Source organism: Hibiscus syriacus, unplaced genomic scaffold, assembly GCF_006381635.1.
Source record: "Hibiscus syriacus cultivar Baekdansim isolate YM2019G1 unplaced genomic scaffold, ASM638163v2 tig00000778_pilon, whole genome shotgun sequence".
NCBI classification, from domain to species: Eukaryota; Viridiplantae; Streptophyta; class Magnoliopsida; order Malvales; family Malvaceae; genus Hibiscus; species Hibiscus syriacus.
The window spans coordinates 1,931,823-1,947,695 of NW_024061825.1; the positions used below are offsets into that span (position 1 = coordinate 1,931,823).

The 15,873-nt window shown below is 36.5% G+C and overlaps 4 protein-coding genes across 4 annotated transcripts in view; 1 reads left to right on the forward strand and 3 right to left on the reverse strand.

The window, feature by feature from the left end:
- LOC120114910 (WRKY transcription factor 23-like) overlaps nucleotides 1–12,784 on the forward strand; it is a 32,696-nt gene extending 19,912 nt beyond the window's left edge. The window contains exon 4 of the mRNA XM_039135688.1: nucleotides 12,752–12,784. Coding sequence (XP_038991619.1) covers nucleotides 12,752–12,767 — 16 coding nt within the window. The 3' untranslated portion in view covers nucleotides 12,768–12,784. The remainder of the gene's footprint in view (nucleotides 1–12,751) is intronic.
- LOC120114932 (cell wall / vacuolar inhibitor of fructosidase 1-like) lies at nucleotides 3,119–3,728 on the reverse strand. Its single transcript, XM_039135703.1, has one exon. It carries the CDS (start codon nucleotides 3,696–3,698, stop codon nucleotides 3,171–3,173), a length of 528 nt encoding a protein of 175 aa, XP_038991634.1. The 5' UTR covers nucleotides 3,699–3,728; the 3' UTR covers nucleotides 3,119–3,170.
- LOC120114941 (ER membrane protein complex subunit 6-like) lies at nucleotides 4,468–6,209 on the reverse strand. Its single transcript, XM_039135712.1, has 5 exons — nucleotides 6,132–6,209; nucleotides 5,244–5,388; nucleotides 4,973–5,168; nucleotides 4,871–4,890; nucleotides 4,468–4,692 (listed from the first exon to the last, which is right to left on the reverse strand). The coding sequence occupies exons 2-5, from the start codon at nucleotides 5,357–5,359 to the stop codon at nucleotides 4,662–4,664; spliced, it is 363 nt and encodes a 120-aa protein (XP_038991643.1). The 5' UTR covers nucleotides 5,360–5,388; nucleotides 6,132–6,209; the 3' UTR covers nucleotides 4,468–4,661.
- LOC120114899 lies at nucleotides 6,735–11,106 on the reverse strand. Its single transcript, XM_039135680.1, has 10 exons — nucleotides 10,993–11,106; nucleotides 9,634–10,582; nucleotides 9,235–9,364; nucleotides 8,728–9,143; nucleotides 8,443–8,523; nucleotides 8,256–8,354; nucleotides 7,977–8,135; nucleotides 7,762–7,848; nucleotides 7,418–7,489; nucleotides 6,735–7,204 (listed from the first exon to the last, which is right to left on the reverse strand). The coding sequence occupies exons 2-10, from the start codon at nucleotides 10,435–10,437 to the stop codon at nucleotides 6,863–6,865; spliced, it is 2,190 nt and encodes a 729-aa protein (XP_038991611.1). The 5' UTR covers nucleotides 10,438–10,582; nucleotides 10,993–11,106; the 3' UTR covers nucleotides 6,735–6,862.
- Nucleotides 12,785–15,873: the final 3,089 nt, after the last annotated feature.

Consider the following 15,873-nt stretch of genomic DNA (forward strand, 5'->3'; position numbering starts at 1 on the left):
GCCCCCACTTAAAAGGGTTCGGAGCTCGGGTATAGAGCTAGAGATGACAATTTTGAAAAATATCTAAAATCATTAAAAAAACGTTAGTACAACTATTTATTTGAAAAAATAATCAAAGATAAATAATAAAAATCAAATAAATAAATTAAAATTTAAACTTGTAATTTTCACTAAAAAATACAACCGAAAATTAATTTTGGCCTGACTCACTTACATGTCCCCAGCGGAGTCGCCAAGCTATCGAAATCGTCTTTCGGTTGGGCCCCAAATTGGGCTTCAACTTGGATTAAATGAATTGGAGTCGCCACCGACCATTTAAAACGAATTTAGGTAGGTTGGACACCACCTTACTTGATCTGCGTTGTACCAGAAACGTGTCGGGTTCGGGAGTCGGTTATGGTCAATAAAGGATTAGCACCCTTGAACCACCCTTTCGTTACCAATTAATTCATCGGGTGTCTTAATCGCGAAAATCAAAATTTAAATTGAAATTTAAAAATTCAATTCGAATTAATTATCTTTGATCGATTGAAAGTATCCCTAAAAAGTCAAAAAGTATTGGATTGTAAAAATGAAAATAAACATGAGAAAAGAATAATAAAAAATATTAATATAATAATATTAATAAAAAAAGAAAATATATATATATATATAACAATGTAAAAAGAAATAAAAAATATTAAAATTAGGAGAAAATGAAAAATATATATAAAGTAAATAAATAAAAAATAAAATAAAAAGAATAAGTCAAAAGTTGTTACATCTTACATGTTTTACGTGTAAAGAAACTAGATTTGCAATGAAAATGCTCTGTCATTCCTCGTGCTTTTAGATACTGTCTTTGGATCCTCCACACTTATTTTTTGTCATTTTCTTCCCTCAGTTTTTCTAAATCGTTGCCCCTTCCTCTGATTTTGGTTTCACCTTTTTCTCTGTGTTCTTTCCTCTTGATGCACGAGTCTATTTATAGTCTAAAAAAACCTATTTTTAGCTCAGATTTAGAGTCATACTTGGACTCAAAATGCTTCGGTTTTAGTGTTTCAATAGGACTCAAATACGTTGGTTTTAGTGTTTCAACAAGACTCAAATATGTTGGTTTATTTTCCGAATCTCAGTAAATTTGAGGTTGTTGAGTGCGGTGCATGCAAAAATAATAAAATAAAAATATATTAATAATAAATAAATAAATATATAATATAGTAAAATATTTTTATAGATCCGAACAAAAACGGGTGTCTACACTTACTTATTGGACCAAGTGAATTTCAGTCCAGTGTACAAATGATCCAACAGACCCAAGTTAACACAACACTTCGAAAGCTCCAAAATTTCACTCATAAAAAGAGGGGAAGAACAATCAAAGTTAGAACATTCATTAGGGGCAAAAATGATACTAAAATCCCCCCTATAATCCAAGGAGAAGAACCTATCATAACCCCAACATTCCTCAGCTGCTGCCAAAGATCCTTGCACTCAGAACTAGTATTCTTTCCATAAACAGCAAAAACATATAAAACAACTCCCTGAAAATAGCACTTAAAAGTGGTAACCTGCTCAGTAACTTGGTAGTCAGCAACACCAAAATCCTCCTTACTACACACCCATATACGACTATTAGCAGAGATCGTATGATTGGAAATAACATTCCGGTCCTTAAACTTAGTAGCCACCACAGTAGGAATATTGCAATCCCTAATTCTGGTTTCAAACTGACAAAGCACATCCACATTCACAGCATTCAACCTGCTTAAAACTTTATTCTGTTTATGAGGATCGTTCATTACTCTTAACATTCCAGAAACAAATCTTCATGGAATAGAATTACTTGGAGGACCTCCAGCACTAGTGCCTACGACATCTCCAGCTTTCTTTGACTTCTCCAAATGCTCATTCTTCTTCGTTTTCATTTCATGAAGAAGATGAGCAACCCCCAAAGCCGCTGCTCTTTGTTTTCGAGCAGGAATTTCAGGCACTAGAGAAGTATTCTCACTATCAATAGTAGCTAACACAGTAAAGTTGTTCTTCGGGCTAGTAAATTGAATCTTCCCAGTATCCTCCTTGAGTTTTCCTTTAGTTTTCTTCATAAAGGAAACACACTTGCATCCAGAAGTTTCAAACGGTTCACCCACATTAATAGGTTCAACCAAATTCCCTCCAGAACTAGAAACCCTCCTTGAAGATTGTACCTCCTTCAAAGCAGCGTCTGAATATACCCCAGCAGCTGTACCCACTATGCCTGAACCAGAACCTTCATTGGCTTTAGCAACAGGCCGAACAGAATCTTTATCAGGCTGCACATCCGTTAAACCACTCCTACCAGAAACCCCATGAGAGCCCTCACATTCATTTGACCCTTCTTAACAGTAACATGCTTATCCCCATTCCCCCAGACTTAGGACAAGCCTTAATCGAGTGCCCAAAGATCTTACATTCGGAACAACTCGAAGGAAGCCATGGAACCTCAACCCTAATCCAAAATGAAGAGCCATCCCTCAATAATACCTCCACTGATTTAGGAATCACAGCCCCAACAGAGATCTCAATGCAAACTTTGGCAAATTCCGAACGCTGCCTCGATGCAGTGACAGAATCCATGTGCAAAGGAATGCCAAGGGCACTTGCGATATAGCTCAGACTCTTCTTGGAAAACAGTTCATGTGGCACGTTAAATAGATGGACCCAAACAGGCATACGAACATGATCAAACTCAAGTCGACGCACATTTGGCTCCCATTTTCGCAAAAACAAAGGTTTGTTTTGAATGTGCCAGGGTGCATTCTCTAAAACCTAGTCACGAGCAATCGAATTGACAAAGGAAAAGTCATAGAGACAAGGGCCAACCAAGCTTACCTTCACCAGAGACGTCTTCCCCCAAAGCATCTTCGCGATCTTCTTCATCGAACCGAAATTCGGAGCGTAACCAATATATTATAATAGGTATAATTTCGACATTTATTTTTAATTAATCCTTTAAATTATAATAACTTAAATATGTGTAAATTTTTCATGAATACTTAATTGATTTCCTAGATTTTGATATAACACCTCAGTAGCAAGCATGCATTTCACCACCCATAAGCTGTAAATTCCAAATATAAAGCTAAATCATCTAGTATTTCTTACACCATTAAAACCAAAAAGAAAAAGAAAAAAGATGAAGCCACTCAGATTCAGAGCAACAATGCAACGATGGAAGAAGCCACAGCCGAAAGATCATGCACCACCTTATTATCACCTTCAATCGGGAACTTGGGCTGCTTCTCGAATCTCCTCTCACAAGCCAGAGCTTCATTGGCCGCATCATTTAAACCCTGTACACCAAATTTAGGGTCACCCTTCACGACGGCATCGATGGCGGTCGGAAAGTCGTACTCGACAATGGCGTCGTAATAATCGACGCAGTCGAGCAAAGCCTTCTTCAAGCTTTGATCTTTGGATTGTTCGAGTAAATTTGTGATCTGTTTCAGCGTTGCGGTGGCTTTGGCTTTTACTTTGTTCGCTCCGATTTGAGCTAGTCCCGGTATGTCGGTGCTCGAGCTGTGAGGGTCCGATTGGAGTGCCGAGACGCAGAGGTTGTAAAAAGGCGTTGTTTTGCAAGTCGTGCCGATCAGGCTTGCTCTATTTTCTCGAGAATTTACGGGCGAGAAAGTGAAGGAAAATATGAGGTAGTGAAGAGAAAAACAGATGAATTTGTTCATTTTTTAGTGTTTTTGTGATGGAAGGGAAGACAAGGATTTTGGGGTTTTTGTACATGCTCCCTCATCTTTAAATAGACAAACGAAGCCATGGTGTTACTGTCCATGTATTCGGATTATCCGATTAAAAATATTATTTGAATAAAATTTAGTATCACCAATTACTGGTGTAGGCAACTCATACTTCCCGGTCTGTCACCAAAAGAATTTATTAGATTTGCACTCGTTGTTATTTTAGGTAGCATCTGATATTATTTTCGGTAGAAAAAAATAACATTTTAACAATCTACCGAAAATTTTAAAATATATTAACATTTTCGGTAACGTCTTTTCTTAACCTTATATGGACTGAGGCTACCTTTCCTAGGCATCCCCACAAACCTTAAACATGAACCTTGAATATAAATAGCAGAAACGAACATGAAATCTATAAATAACACAAGACAGTCTAATATTTGAATGATTGAACTGAGACGTGTGCCAACAGAATTCATGTAGCATGATTGAAAAAGATGTTTCATCTTCCCTTGCATGGACACAACAACGATCCGAACATGGCACGGTGTTTTACATGTCGAAAACATATTATTAATAAAAAATACGAAGAAAAAATACTTAAATTATATGAGAATTTAAAATTTTCAAAGACCAACTCATTCGGTGTCCATACTTTCGGTCTGTATGGACACGGTGAATTTCGGAGACCTCAACTCAGCCCTGCTCTAAAGCATTTTTTTATAGAAAAATAAAGAAATGGGCAACACCACCAACATTTAAGAAATGTAAATACCTCCCCCGACGTTTGATTCAATCTGGGAATCCAAGAAAATGGTACAGAAAAGGTCCAGAACAAAGTAATCGAAGGGTAAACCCGTTAATGGTTTCATGAATCGAAAACAAAAACACCTTAGAATTCGGTTGCGATCGAACGGCTTCTCTTTCCGGTGAGGTGTTGCAGATTCTTCTTCAGAATATATGCACAATGTCGTAGGCGAATCTGTTGATGTTAAAGAAAGCACCGATGGGCAAAAAGGATGCTGGCAATCGATTACTACTAAGATAACAAAAACAAGCAGAGGCAAAGCCGAATAATACGATTTAATAACTAGGGTTCAACATCGAGTGTATAGTGTGTGTGTGTGTGTCCATATAGCATTAATAGAAAGAAAGGATACGTCCAGAATAGCACAAATGACTGCAAACATTTAAAGTACGTTGTTAGCTGATGGAAATTTAGAACATGGAATATGTAGGGTAACTCGAAACATAAAGCTTACCATAAGTCCGCCCATGAAACCATCCAGTATAATCCGGTTCCAGCTATCAACATATAAATGAACCGAGAACTTTGCCTTTGCTATGAGTCCAATTGAAGTAATTGTCATGACAAGAAAATAAAAGACAAACCCCATAAAGCCTGTGAATCCTAAAATCCCAGCAATAACCCCTCCGATGATAGACATAAATGTTCGGCTGCAAATTAGAACAGAACTTAGAAATTGGCTTCCAGGACATAATTTCGCATTCTTGTAAACAAGAAAAACAAACCTGTAGTATATAACTTTCATATTATTTTGCATATTCTCTGCACTAAAAACCGGTACATCATTCATTTCTTCATTTGATTTCTTCTCAGACGAACTGGAATCACTATGTCCAGTCATAATGTATTATTTATGTGCTCTACAACTTTCTGAAAGAAAACAGATAAAGGAGTTAACCATGAATATCATACAAACCACAAATGATACAGATTCAATAATATTAAAGAAACAAATAAAAAAAGAAGGGCTCATATATTGCAAGGCAAGAACAAAACCAAAGCTTTTATGTTAGTTAAAATTCACAGATCGAAGGAACTTTGAGGAGCCAATTGAAGCCAATGCCCTTACGGTCACCCCCTCGATACAGCCATCTCACAAGGCCAATTACCTAATGATGTAGAACACAATTACTTGGACCAAAGCATAGGAACGTCAAATCCCAAAGGAACATTAACAAGGTTTTTTCGAATTCGAAGACACAAATCAAAAAGTGAGATTTGCAGAAGAAGTGACCAATAGAAACTAAATAATCCAAATTCATAGGCATTTTGAAGAGAAGCAAAAAGAAAAAAAACAGCTAAACGTTACTATTCCAATAACCCAAGAGAAGTGAGGGCGGCAACTTCTAGAGATTTGATTCAAAAGAACATGAGATATCAAAATTTCCAAAATTTCAATTAATTAGCACGAACTAAGATAGAAAATAAGAAAAATCAACGTGATTTTTTCACATCCTAGATAATTCAAACCCAGGGATCGTATTAGATCTAAGCATCGAGAAATCATTCAAAAACAAACAATTTAAATAAATAAAAAGCGGATTCCGATAAGAAGGCAGTGTATTACAATCATAAACAAGAAATTTAAAGGAAAAACGAAGACACAGATTTACCCAGAGGATCGGAGAATATGATGTGAAAGGCTTGCTTGTTCTTCTGTTCTGCTACTGAGAATTCACTTCGAGATAGCAGACGATATCTGTTTTGCACTTTATTAATCTAGCCTCACACTTTTAACAAATTCCTCTATTTCCCCTAAACTATTTTAAAAATACATAAAGGTCCCCACCAATAAAAAGTTACGCATACAGTTGCAGCTTTTTGCAGATTGTGAAATTTTAAAACAATAAGATCGAACCTCGTTTAATTGGTTAAATATCTATTTTGACCCTTGTACTATACATAAATTTTTAACTTAACATCACAAGGGTTTTTTAATAATTTTTTATCAGAGATTTTAGGGATTTTTTAGTTATGAAAAAATAATTAAGCATATTTATAATTTAAAAACATAATTATAAACATTATAGAAATAAAGGGACCAAATTATAAAAAATAGAAGGGGTTAAATCGTTCAACTTTAACATAACAAAGGGACTAAAACAATAATTAAGCCTTTAAAGCAAAACCTCTCCTATTGTTATAAGCTATCGTCAGCTGCTCTTTCCATTCAAAGACGAGAAAAAGAAACGAAGCCTAGCCTTTGCAATCTATTTCATATCTGTTTATTTGACCGAAAAATAAGAAGTTAGGATGAAGATATAATGCTATACAAAATCTGCATGATTTATGCTTCATCGGGGCCTTCCTAATCATCGTAGTCACCGAACTGGTCGATGACGGTTTACCATTGTTTCTTTCCTTTCTTCTTCCTCTTGTTTCCACTGCCGCTACCGCTACCACCACCACCAGTGTTGCTACCACTAGTCTTCGAGCCACTTCCGGGTTTAGTGACAGGGCTCTCCACGGAGGAGCTACTCAGAAAATCGTCAAACATGCCTGCTTGTACTGCATTCTGTAACCACTCTAAGAATTCTGCCTCGGTCATGGTTTCTTCCGGATTAGGCATCGGTATTTTTCCGCCTCTCTGTCCAGAACTAGAGCCCTTGCTGGTACTATGCTTGGATACCAAACTAGTGTTGACGTGAAAACACGGCTTATGTGTGTTCGGTGGACATCTCATTCCCTGCAATAAAATCGAGGTTAAGAGAGTCTAGACAAGGATGCAGATTACAAGTTTCGAATGAAAAATCCATGCAAAACCCGTTCTAGAACTGTATTCAGCTCCGGATATCTTCGTACTAACCAGTTTCCAACATGTATTTAGGGTCAAACTTCCAGCATATACTTTGTATAGTTCGTTTGTAATAACCAAATACTACTTATAAACTCGCTTTACCTGACAAATATACCATTCAGTAGCATTATATATCTTGCCATCGGCACAGACGTAGGCAGCAGGAGCATCCACCTACACCGATAACGAAATAACTATTATGTAAACATGCAGAATAGAATCTTAAGACTATCAACTCGAAAAAAACTAAACCATAAACTAGTAGGTTACATTTTGGGGAAGTAACTAGCTGTGTATTTAGAAGCAATTCTCATTCTTCTTATTTTCAACTTTATTTCTAGAGAATGTATAATCGATTATATGCTGAAGAAAGGATGTAGAAAAACGAAAAGAAAATGTATTGGCATGTGATGAGGGGTGGAAACTGGAAACTGGAAAGTGCATACCTTCTGCAATAACCCGAAAAGGAAGGGCTGTGAAGATTGTTCAACCCATCCATCTCCATCTTTTGCTTGATGAAAATCTTTGCATTCCTTTAGACGATATTCCAAAAAACATAAATAATTTATTGTTAAAGACACCATGTTATCAAAATCGGGGTCTTGTGCTTGAAGGACAACTTAAAAAGTATAGACGATATTTTAGGAGGAAAAGAAAATACCTGGCACCATCTTGCTCGAGATTTTGATTTCTTTGTTTGTATCCAGACATGAAAGTTACCACATTTTTTGCAGGCGATTCGCCTAGGTTCTCCAAAAGCTTCCTCCCCATCAGCCTCGGACCATCCAAATCCAGAAGGAAAAATACCATGTTCACCATTCTGAGCAATCAAAAGCAATAAAAGGTCGAGTATGAAGCAAATATATAATCAAATTTCAAATAAGAAACTTGAACATGATAGATATTCGGCCTTTATATTTAAGTGAAGAACATTTCAAACCTTTCGAGAAGAAGTTTGAAACCTACGGAAATAGTTCAGCAGCTCCTCCCTCCTAAGTTCGTCATCATATGCTTTCCGCTTCATGGAATCAAGTAAGACCTAGATATGGAATTATATTATTATTATTATTCTCAGAAAAGAAATGAAAACTATATCCGAGGAAATACGTAATAAACCGAGAGATTACCTCATATGCATTTTGAAGTTTTTTAAAAGCTTCCACAGCCTTTTCATTACCCATGTTTTTATCAGGATGGACCAGCATTGCCTATCAAACAGTTGACAAATTTCAATATCACAGATGTCTTGTTCGATTTTCATGGTAATCGATCAGAAAAAGAAAAAAAAACGGTGGATACCAGGTGTAAACTGATCCAATAGAACTTTCGTAGAAGCTCGCTCGAACTTATTAACTAGAAGAAATATGATGTATGATCATATCCAAGTAGTGTGAAAAAGACATAGGATGTACCTTTTTTCTATATTCTCGCTTCAGTACATTAACATCAACATTCTCATATCTCGACAAACCCAACGCAGAATAGTAATCAGTGCAGTTCAATAATCGAGCAACTTCTTCTTCAGAAGTTATCTCGGTATCAACCCCACTGGTTGAAGCTATCCCAGGACCACGATCTGCTGAAAACCCTGGAGCATTTTCAGAGAAGGAAGCATGCATTCCATTTGTTTGTTCTGGGTTCACATCAGGTCTTGCTTGCTGATCTATGTTGTTCTTTATGTAGTAGATCAAAATATCACTTGAGATGAATGATATATTTATAGCCAGAAGCAAACCGAGCCAGCCGGTATACATCCAAGCGCAATATATGGAATATATAGTGGTAATAGATAATGCAAGACGCTCATGGCTTAACGAATATGCCAATCCTGAATAATAGCAAGCATTAGAATTCCATACATTTGAAAGAATAACTTTGCAGATGGAACAAATCCAATGGAAAAGGAAAAATACAATCACCTCCAAGGAAGATCACAAGAAGTGTTGTCCAGAAACTTCCATAAAACCACAGGAAAATAGATCCAAAAACAGCTACAACCAACATCGTGAGAGTAAACCCGATAAAAACTGCTGTCAGAGCAGCTATGGCCTGTGTAGCCAGCATTTAAAAAAAGTAAATGCCTAATTCGTTAATAGCTCAAGAAATACCCCAAAGGATCAATAAATCATTGTTAAAGAATTACACAAATTTGGGCAATCGATGGCTAAAAAGTCGTTGACAATATCAAATAAATCCTTGTGAAAATAATTTTATGCAGTCGATGCTCATGGGATTCATAAAATGCAAATGGAGGCATAGGGGTCTCGTGGACAAAGAAACATTAAGAAAAACAAAGATGAGATGCAACCAGAACTTACCAAGAGCATAAGAAACTTCCACATCCCAATCATTGCAATCACTGAGAATATACTACACCATATAACTGAAAAAAGCGATGTTGTACCCATTCGGAGAAAGGAATCAATTCCCCTAAGAGTACAGTCGAACCAGACTATTGACAAAAGAAGCATGATATTTCCAAAATGCCTAAGCCATGTCAATACGATGGGATACAACCACTCAACCTTTACTTTAACATGATCCCGAGCACTATGCATTTTAGCCGTTAGGGAAATTAAAATTGGCCTCTGCCTCTCGAGCCACTGGCTTATCACCTTCAAGGTAGATGCAGCAGACGCTCTCGCTACTGCTCTCATATTTCTAACCGCCAAATAATCTGAAAACTTTACATTCTCCATTGCATCTTTAAGGTGAGAACCATTCAACAAACAGCCCCAAACTCCGTTTTTATGTTTCAGATTAAGGTTTCCATCGGGTGCTATTTCATTCCATTCCTTTCCAGTTGAAGCTTCGTCCGAAGCTTCATTTTCAATGCAATTCCCTGAATTACTCCCAGAAGATATTGATTGACGAAGACCCTCAGCTGCATCACCATGCTTCTCTGTTGTCGCAGACATCTCAGAATTCTCAGTCCCGGCCTGATGACCTTTGCTAATTGTTTCTGTTAAAGTACTGTCTGAAGTATTACCATTAGGTAGTTCCTCTCCATGAAAAACCACCTTCTCATTTGCTTTTCCTCTTCCTTTCACATTGGAGACTCGATGACCTGCCTCTGAACCCTTTTGCTTCCCATTCTTCTGCTGATTACCTTTCCGAGCCATAAAATTATTATAGCCAATCGCTTCCTTGGAAATGCAAATCAGTTTAAGCTATCTCTAGCCTATCAAGAGAACCATGGAAGATGGTAGTGACTAGTGAGTTCCGAAATTAAAAAGAACAAGTTCTCCCCTTAACATAACATCGCACCTGCCACCGAAGAACAGACATAGTTAGCCGAAACATATACAATATAAGTGCATAAACACAGTACTTCAGAGATTTTTTTAGCTTTCATCACTCGATATCACACCGGAAACGGAAGCAAAAGAGATAAGATATTGTCAATTGAGGAACTACACAAAAACTTCATCAATTAATCAGAGGGAATATTAAGTCCTGGGAAGAAAAACCAAACTCTTGCTTCCAATTTATTATACTAAAAAAAGCTGATACTAAACAGTAAACACAGCCAAATTCAAAACACCAAGAGAAAAGAACAAAGAGAACCCATTTAGGAATCTTAAAATCAAGAAATTTCATAACAGAACAAAGGAAATTTATAAACCAAACAAAGAGTTGACATTAATAGGCGAAAAGGTAGGCAAATGAGCAATTACCTTGAACCAAGGGAACTGGTGAAGTGCAATGACAACGGATGAGAAGGAGAAGGAGAAGAAGAAGAAGGAAGGAAAATGAGAGATACCCAGAAAATAGGAAATCAAAATAAAATAAACCCTAAAATTAGAGGATTAAATGGGCATAAAATAAAGTGTGATATTATTTTGTTCTTGATACTGTATAAGTAAAGTTTGGGGAGTAGTGTTTGAATACAAGAAGCTGAAAGATGAAGGCTGTGTTGTTCCAATCCCAAGACAGAGAGGAAAAGGCTATTGTTTTTGGGGTCTGTTTGGTTGGTTGCTCAGCTCTATCTTTGAGGCTCCTATTCCTGGTTAACCCTATTCTTCTGATAGGTATTTGGGTAAGGGTTAATTATTTGAACAATGTCACTTTTAAACATTCCAAATAATATCTTTGAAATGGAATGATTATAAAGTAATAATTATTTAAAATTATTTTTAATCTTCGATAATGTACATGCGTCTTTTAAATAATTTTGTTTGAATTTGAATCTTTTGAGGTTGTTATTTTATTTTAATTATTATCACTAAAATCACCGAATGAATTTTACAAATCACACATTTTATTATTAAAAGATTCAATGTCTAAAATTTCGTAAATACTTATCAATGAACACTCATAATTAAAGTTAATCAATCGGACTAACTACGGTATGAGAATTAATATTTGGTATTATAATAAAAATGATATGTTAAACCCATTAACTGGCCTCAATGATTAAGGGAATAGTGTTCTCCTTTGAGGTCCTAAATTTAAATAGTTGTGTCTACATGATGTGTAATTTATCGATGATTAAAAAAATTATGAACAAATATTATATTCTATCACTTCATACTATTCAAAAATAATAATAAATATTATATTTTTAAATTGATTATTTTGTTTATTTAGAAATTCATTATCTTATTTTATGCTCATTTAGTGAATCGGAAATAATCATATATTTATTATTTTTAAAAATTGCAATTTATATAGTTAAAATGGGTAAAACTTTCGAGATAATGTTCTGAACGAAATTAATTCACGAGCTAATGCACTCCCAAGATTAATTGCTCAAATAGGGTGAAATCCACAGTGTTGGTCGTAGGTCGCCATGCACTCCGGGCGACCTTGTAGGTCGCCATGCACTCCGGGCGACCTACCCTCGCTCGGCTTCCCTCGGATTCCCTCGTATAGCTCGCTCGGTTGCCCTCGGATGCCCTCGCATAGCTCGTTCGGATGGCCTCGGACAGATGGCCTCGGATGGCCTCGGATGCTCTCGGATAGCCTCGGATGCTCTCGAATAGCCTCGGTAGGATGGCCTCGGTCGGATGGCCTCGGATGCCCAGCGTGTTGGGACGTGCATGGCACATGCAATCTCTTGTAGCTCGCCCGGAAGGCATGGCGACCTAGTAGGTCGCCCGGAAGGCATGGCGACTTACGGCCAACACTGTGGATTTCACCTTATTTGAGCAATTAATCTTGGGAGTGCTTTATCTCGTGAATTAATTTTTTCCAGAACATTATCTCGAAAGTTTTGCCTAATTAAAATAAGAAAAAGAAAAATCATTTGTCCATGGATGGTTGTCGAGAAGAAGAAGCGTAAGCCAGTGGTCGAGGCAAAGGATATTCCAAAGAAAGTGGAATCCACAAGAGGTGCTGGCTCCTCACGCTTTGCAGTGTTTTCGGATTTGCAAGGTGAGGAAGGCCAAGAGGCTCGACTGGTTAGCAAGCCTGCTTCGTTGAATTATGGGAAAGAGAAGAAGAACAATAATGGGAAACAAGCAATAGCCACAGCTAGTAACAGCAAAACCCAGAAAGTTTTCATCCCTATGGCTGCCTGTAATGCTTCTAACCCGGGGAAGAAGGAGAAACACGCGGACAAAGGATTAGTTGGTGTACACGTGCTACCAACTCAGAAGGGGCAGAACACGACAATTTCCATACATGCGATAGAACACGTATCTGACAACCATAAGGCAGCTTCAATTAATGAGAAGGAAAAGGAGCATAACGGTCACACAAGCGTTAGGATAATGTCCCACCCTAAGATTATGACAAAACTATCAAAGGAGAATGTTCGGCGAGAAACGGCCATAGGCGGGGAGGAACTTGATCTGGGACCGTCAGCTAGAGATTGGTTAAAGGATTTCTCACAGCAGTTAGAGGAGTTTGGGAATTTGAAGGACCCTATCTCACAAGTCACAAGCACAAGGAAAATCTAGGCTTATTAAAGCGGGGCTCATGAGTGAAGGTGAGTAGATAGATGAATCGGGTACAGAGGAAGAGCTGGAAATGTCGGTTTTTGAGAGCTTTCTGGTCCATCTTCTTTCGCTGTCACTACTGATGAATTGTATGGTTTGGAACTGCCAAGGGGTGGCTAGTCCCACTAGTCGCAGAATCTATATGAATTTCATGCAGGAGTTTCGACCAAACTTAGTTGCACTACTTGAACCCCAAAACAGTGGCAGGAAAACAGATGAAGTAATGGCTCGTTTGAAATATACCCATTCTTTTCGAGTGGAGGCCCACGGCTATGGTGATGAGATTTGGGTTTTATGGAAAAATAATGTCGATTTTGAAGTTCCGACTATTTTCAATCAATTTTTCCATGGATGATTGCGGAGTATGAATAGTCGTGATTGGATTGCTCTCACAGTAGTGTATGCGAGCCCTAGTCGAACTATACGAAAGTCTCTATGGTCATCTCTTCTATCTCTTGACCCCAGGGGAATGAACCGTGGCTTATAGACTTTAACTCCATTATCAGCACGGATGAACGAACAGACGGCTCTGGAAGACCTCTAAGGACCAACAACTTATTTGGGGAGTTCATCGATAAGGCTGGTTTAGTTGATACGGGGTTTCAAGATCCGTCGTTTACCTGGTCGAGAGGTAATATCCATAAGAGATTAGACCGTTACCTTGCCAATGGAAAGCTTCACTCTTTATTTCCCAACTCTCGTGTAGGCATGACAATGGATCCCGGATCGACCCAAATCCGTAGATCTAGATCCATTTTATAAGGTATGATCCTCAAATTTTAGACCGAATGAATCTGGACCGAATCTAAATCATCTGACTAAATTACGGATCCGAGTTCAAATTTGATACTAAGATACCGGGTGCGGACCCGTTTGCCCATTTATAAAAAAGCCCACCTTTATTTTTAGTATATATATATACATATACATAATAGGCTTTAGAATATGAGAGATCATATTTACTTCATCTTTGTGTTATTGATAAAGCAAGGAAAGTCAAGGAAAGAGCAATTACCAGAGAGAAGAATGTGAAAGGTCATAAAATGTAATTAAACTCACACTCCATTAGAAAGCAAATAATTACTTCATCTTTACTTGGAGATTTTGATCGTCAACTCTATTAGTATTTAGTCAAATATAATGACCATGTTCCCTATAGAATAGGAGACAAAGAGATAGAAGAAAACATGAAACTTTTAGTGGGAGAAAAGGACGATTTGTCAGTACGGTGGTAAGCAAATTTAATGAAACTTGGCAAGGAAGGAGTTCCTGTAATTTTTGCTATATACCCATCTTCTCGCCACTGTTATAAGTTTTTATTGTTGTAATTATTGTAATTTTTTTACACCACGTCCATCGTTAGAGATTTAATTAATTAATTTTGGAATTTAAATGTTTTCGAGATTAAATTACTTTAAATTTAAATTATTGAGGTCAATATCAAATTATTTGAGTTTTGATTGATGGAATAGATTGAATTTGCATTTTAAATTCAGAATTTTTGTGTTAATTTTATGGATTAGAGAATTCAATTTTATACTAATTACATGAACCGAAAGACTTTAATAATTATCATATTATTATTATTATTATCTTTTGAGGTTCTGAGTTTGAACACCGCATATATAAAGATGTATAAATAGTTATCGTCAATTGATTGAAGGACTTTGTCATACTAGGCTAGTAAAAAAAATTCATAGTAATTTCAATTTTATTTTCCCTAGAAAGGGATATGTTAATTTTTAGTCCTTAAACTTGAAAACTCTTTTCAACGTTGATCACTAAATTTCTATTTACAAAAGTACCCGAATTTGATGATTTTTTTTGCATTTTAGTACATTTGATGATATGGCATAACACGAGAGTTTGACATCATCGGTGTAATAAAAAAAATAAAGTTTAGGGATTAATATAAGAAAGAAGTTGGAGAAATTATGGGGGCTAAAATTGATTTATCCCAAATAGACAACCCCAGTTTCCATTTAGGGTAATGAAGAATGGATTGATTAAAATAAAGTGTTTTATCAAGGAAATATGAGATTTGTGGACAGTTAATTTCCTTAAACTCTATTAAAAATGGCGTAATTGGGGACAAAAGTGATTGTCGTGATTTAAAGATGGTCTTAAGTCTTATCCGAAAATATTTGAGGATTAAAATGCACAACATGTTTAACATATGCCCTATCATTTTCCCTCTTATCACGCAACTAAAAGCAATCCTATCTTACCAACGCGGTTCAAATGGTAAGCAGCTTGATATCGTTTTTAAGTTCGAGTTCTTGTGTATGTAGAAAATCCTTGTTGGGAGACTCACCCACCAAAATCAGGCGTGAGACTCAGGTTGGTCTAAATTAATCATGACAAAACTTTAGAATTGAAGGACAAAAAAAAAAGCAACCATATCTTTGTCTCTCCCATTAATTTATTCTCTCTATTTCATTTTTTCCTATTAAAATTTGATCTAATGATTCTTACAGAGACGACCAATTTAACTTATTTTGTTTTATTCATAATGTTTAGATTCAAATCACAAACGTTACTTAAATTATCGTTATTTTAAGTTACTTATTAATTAAAATTTCTATTCTAATACATTTTGTGTAGGGTGAATCCATT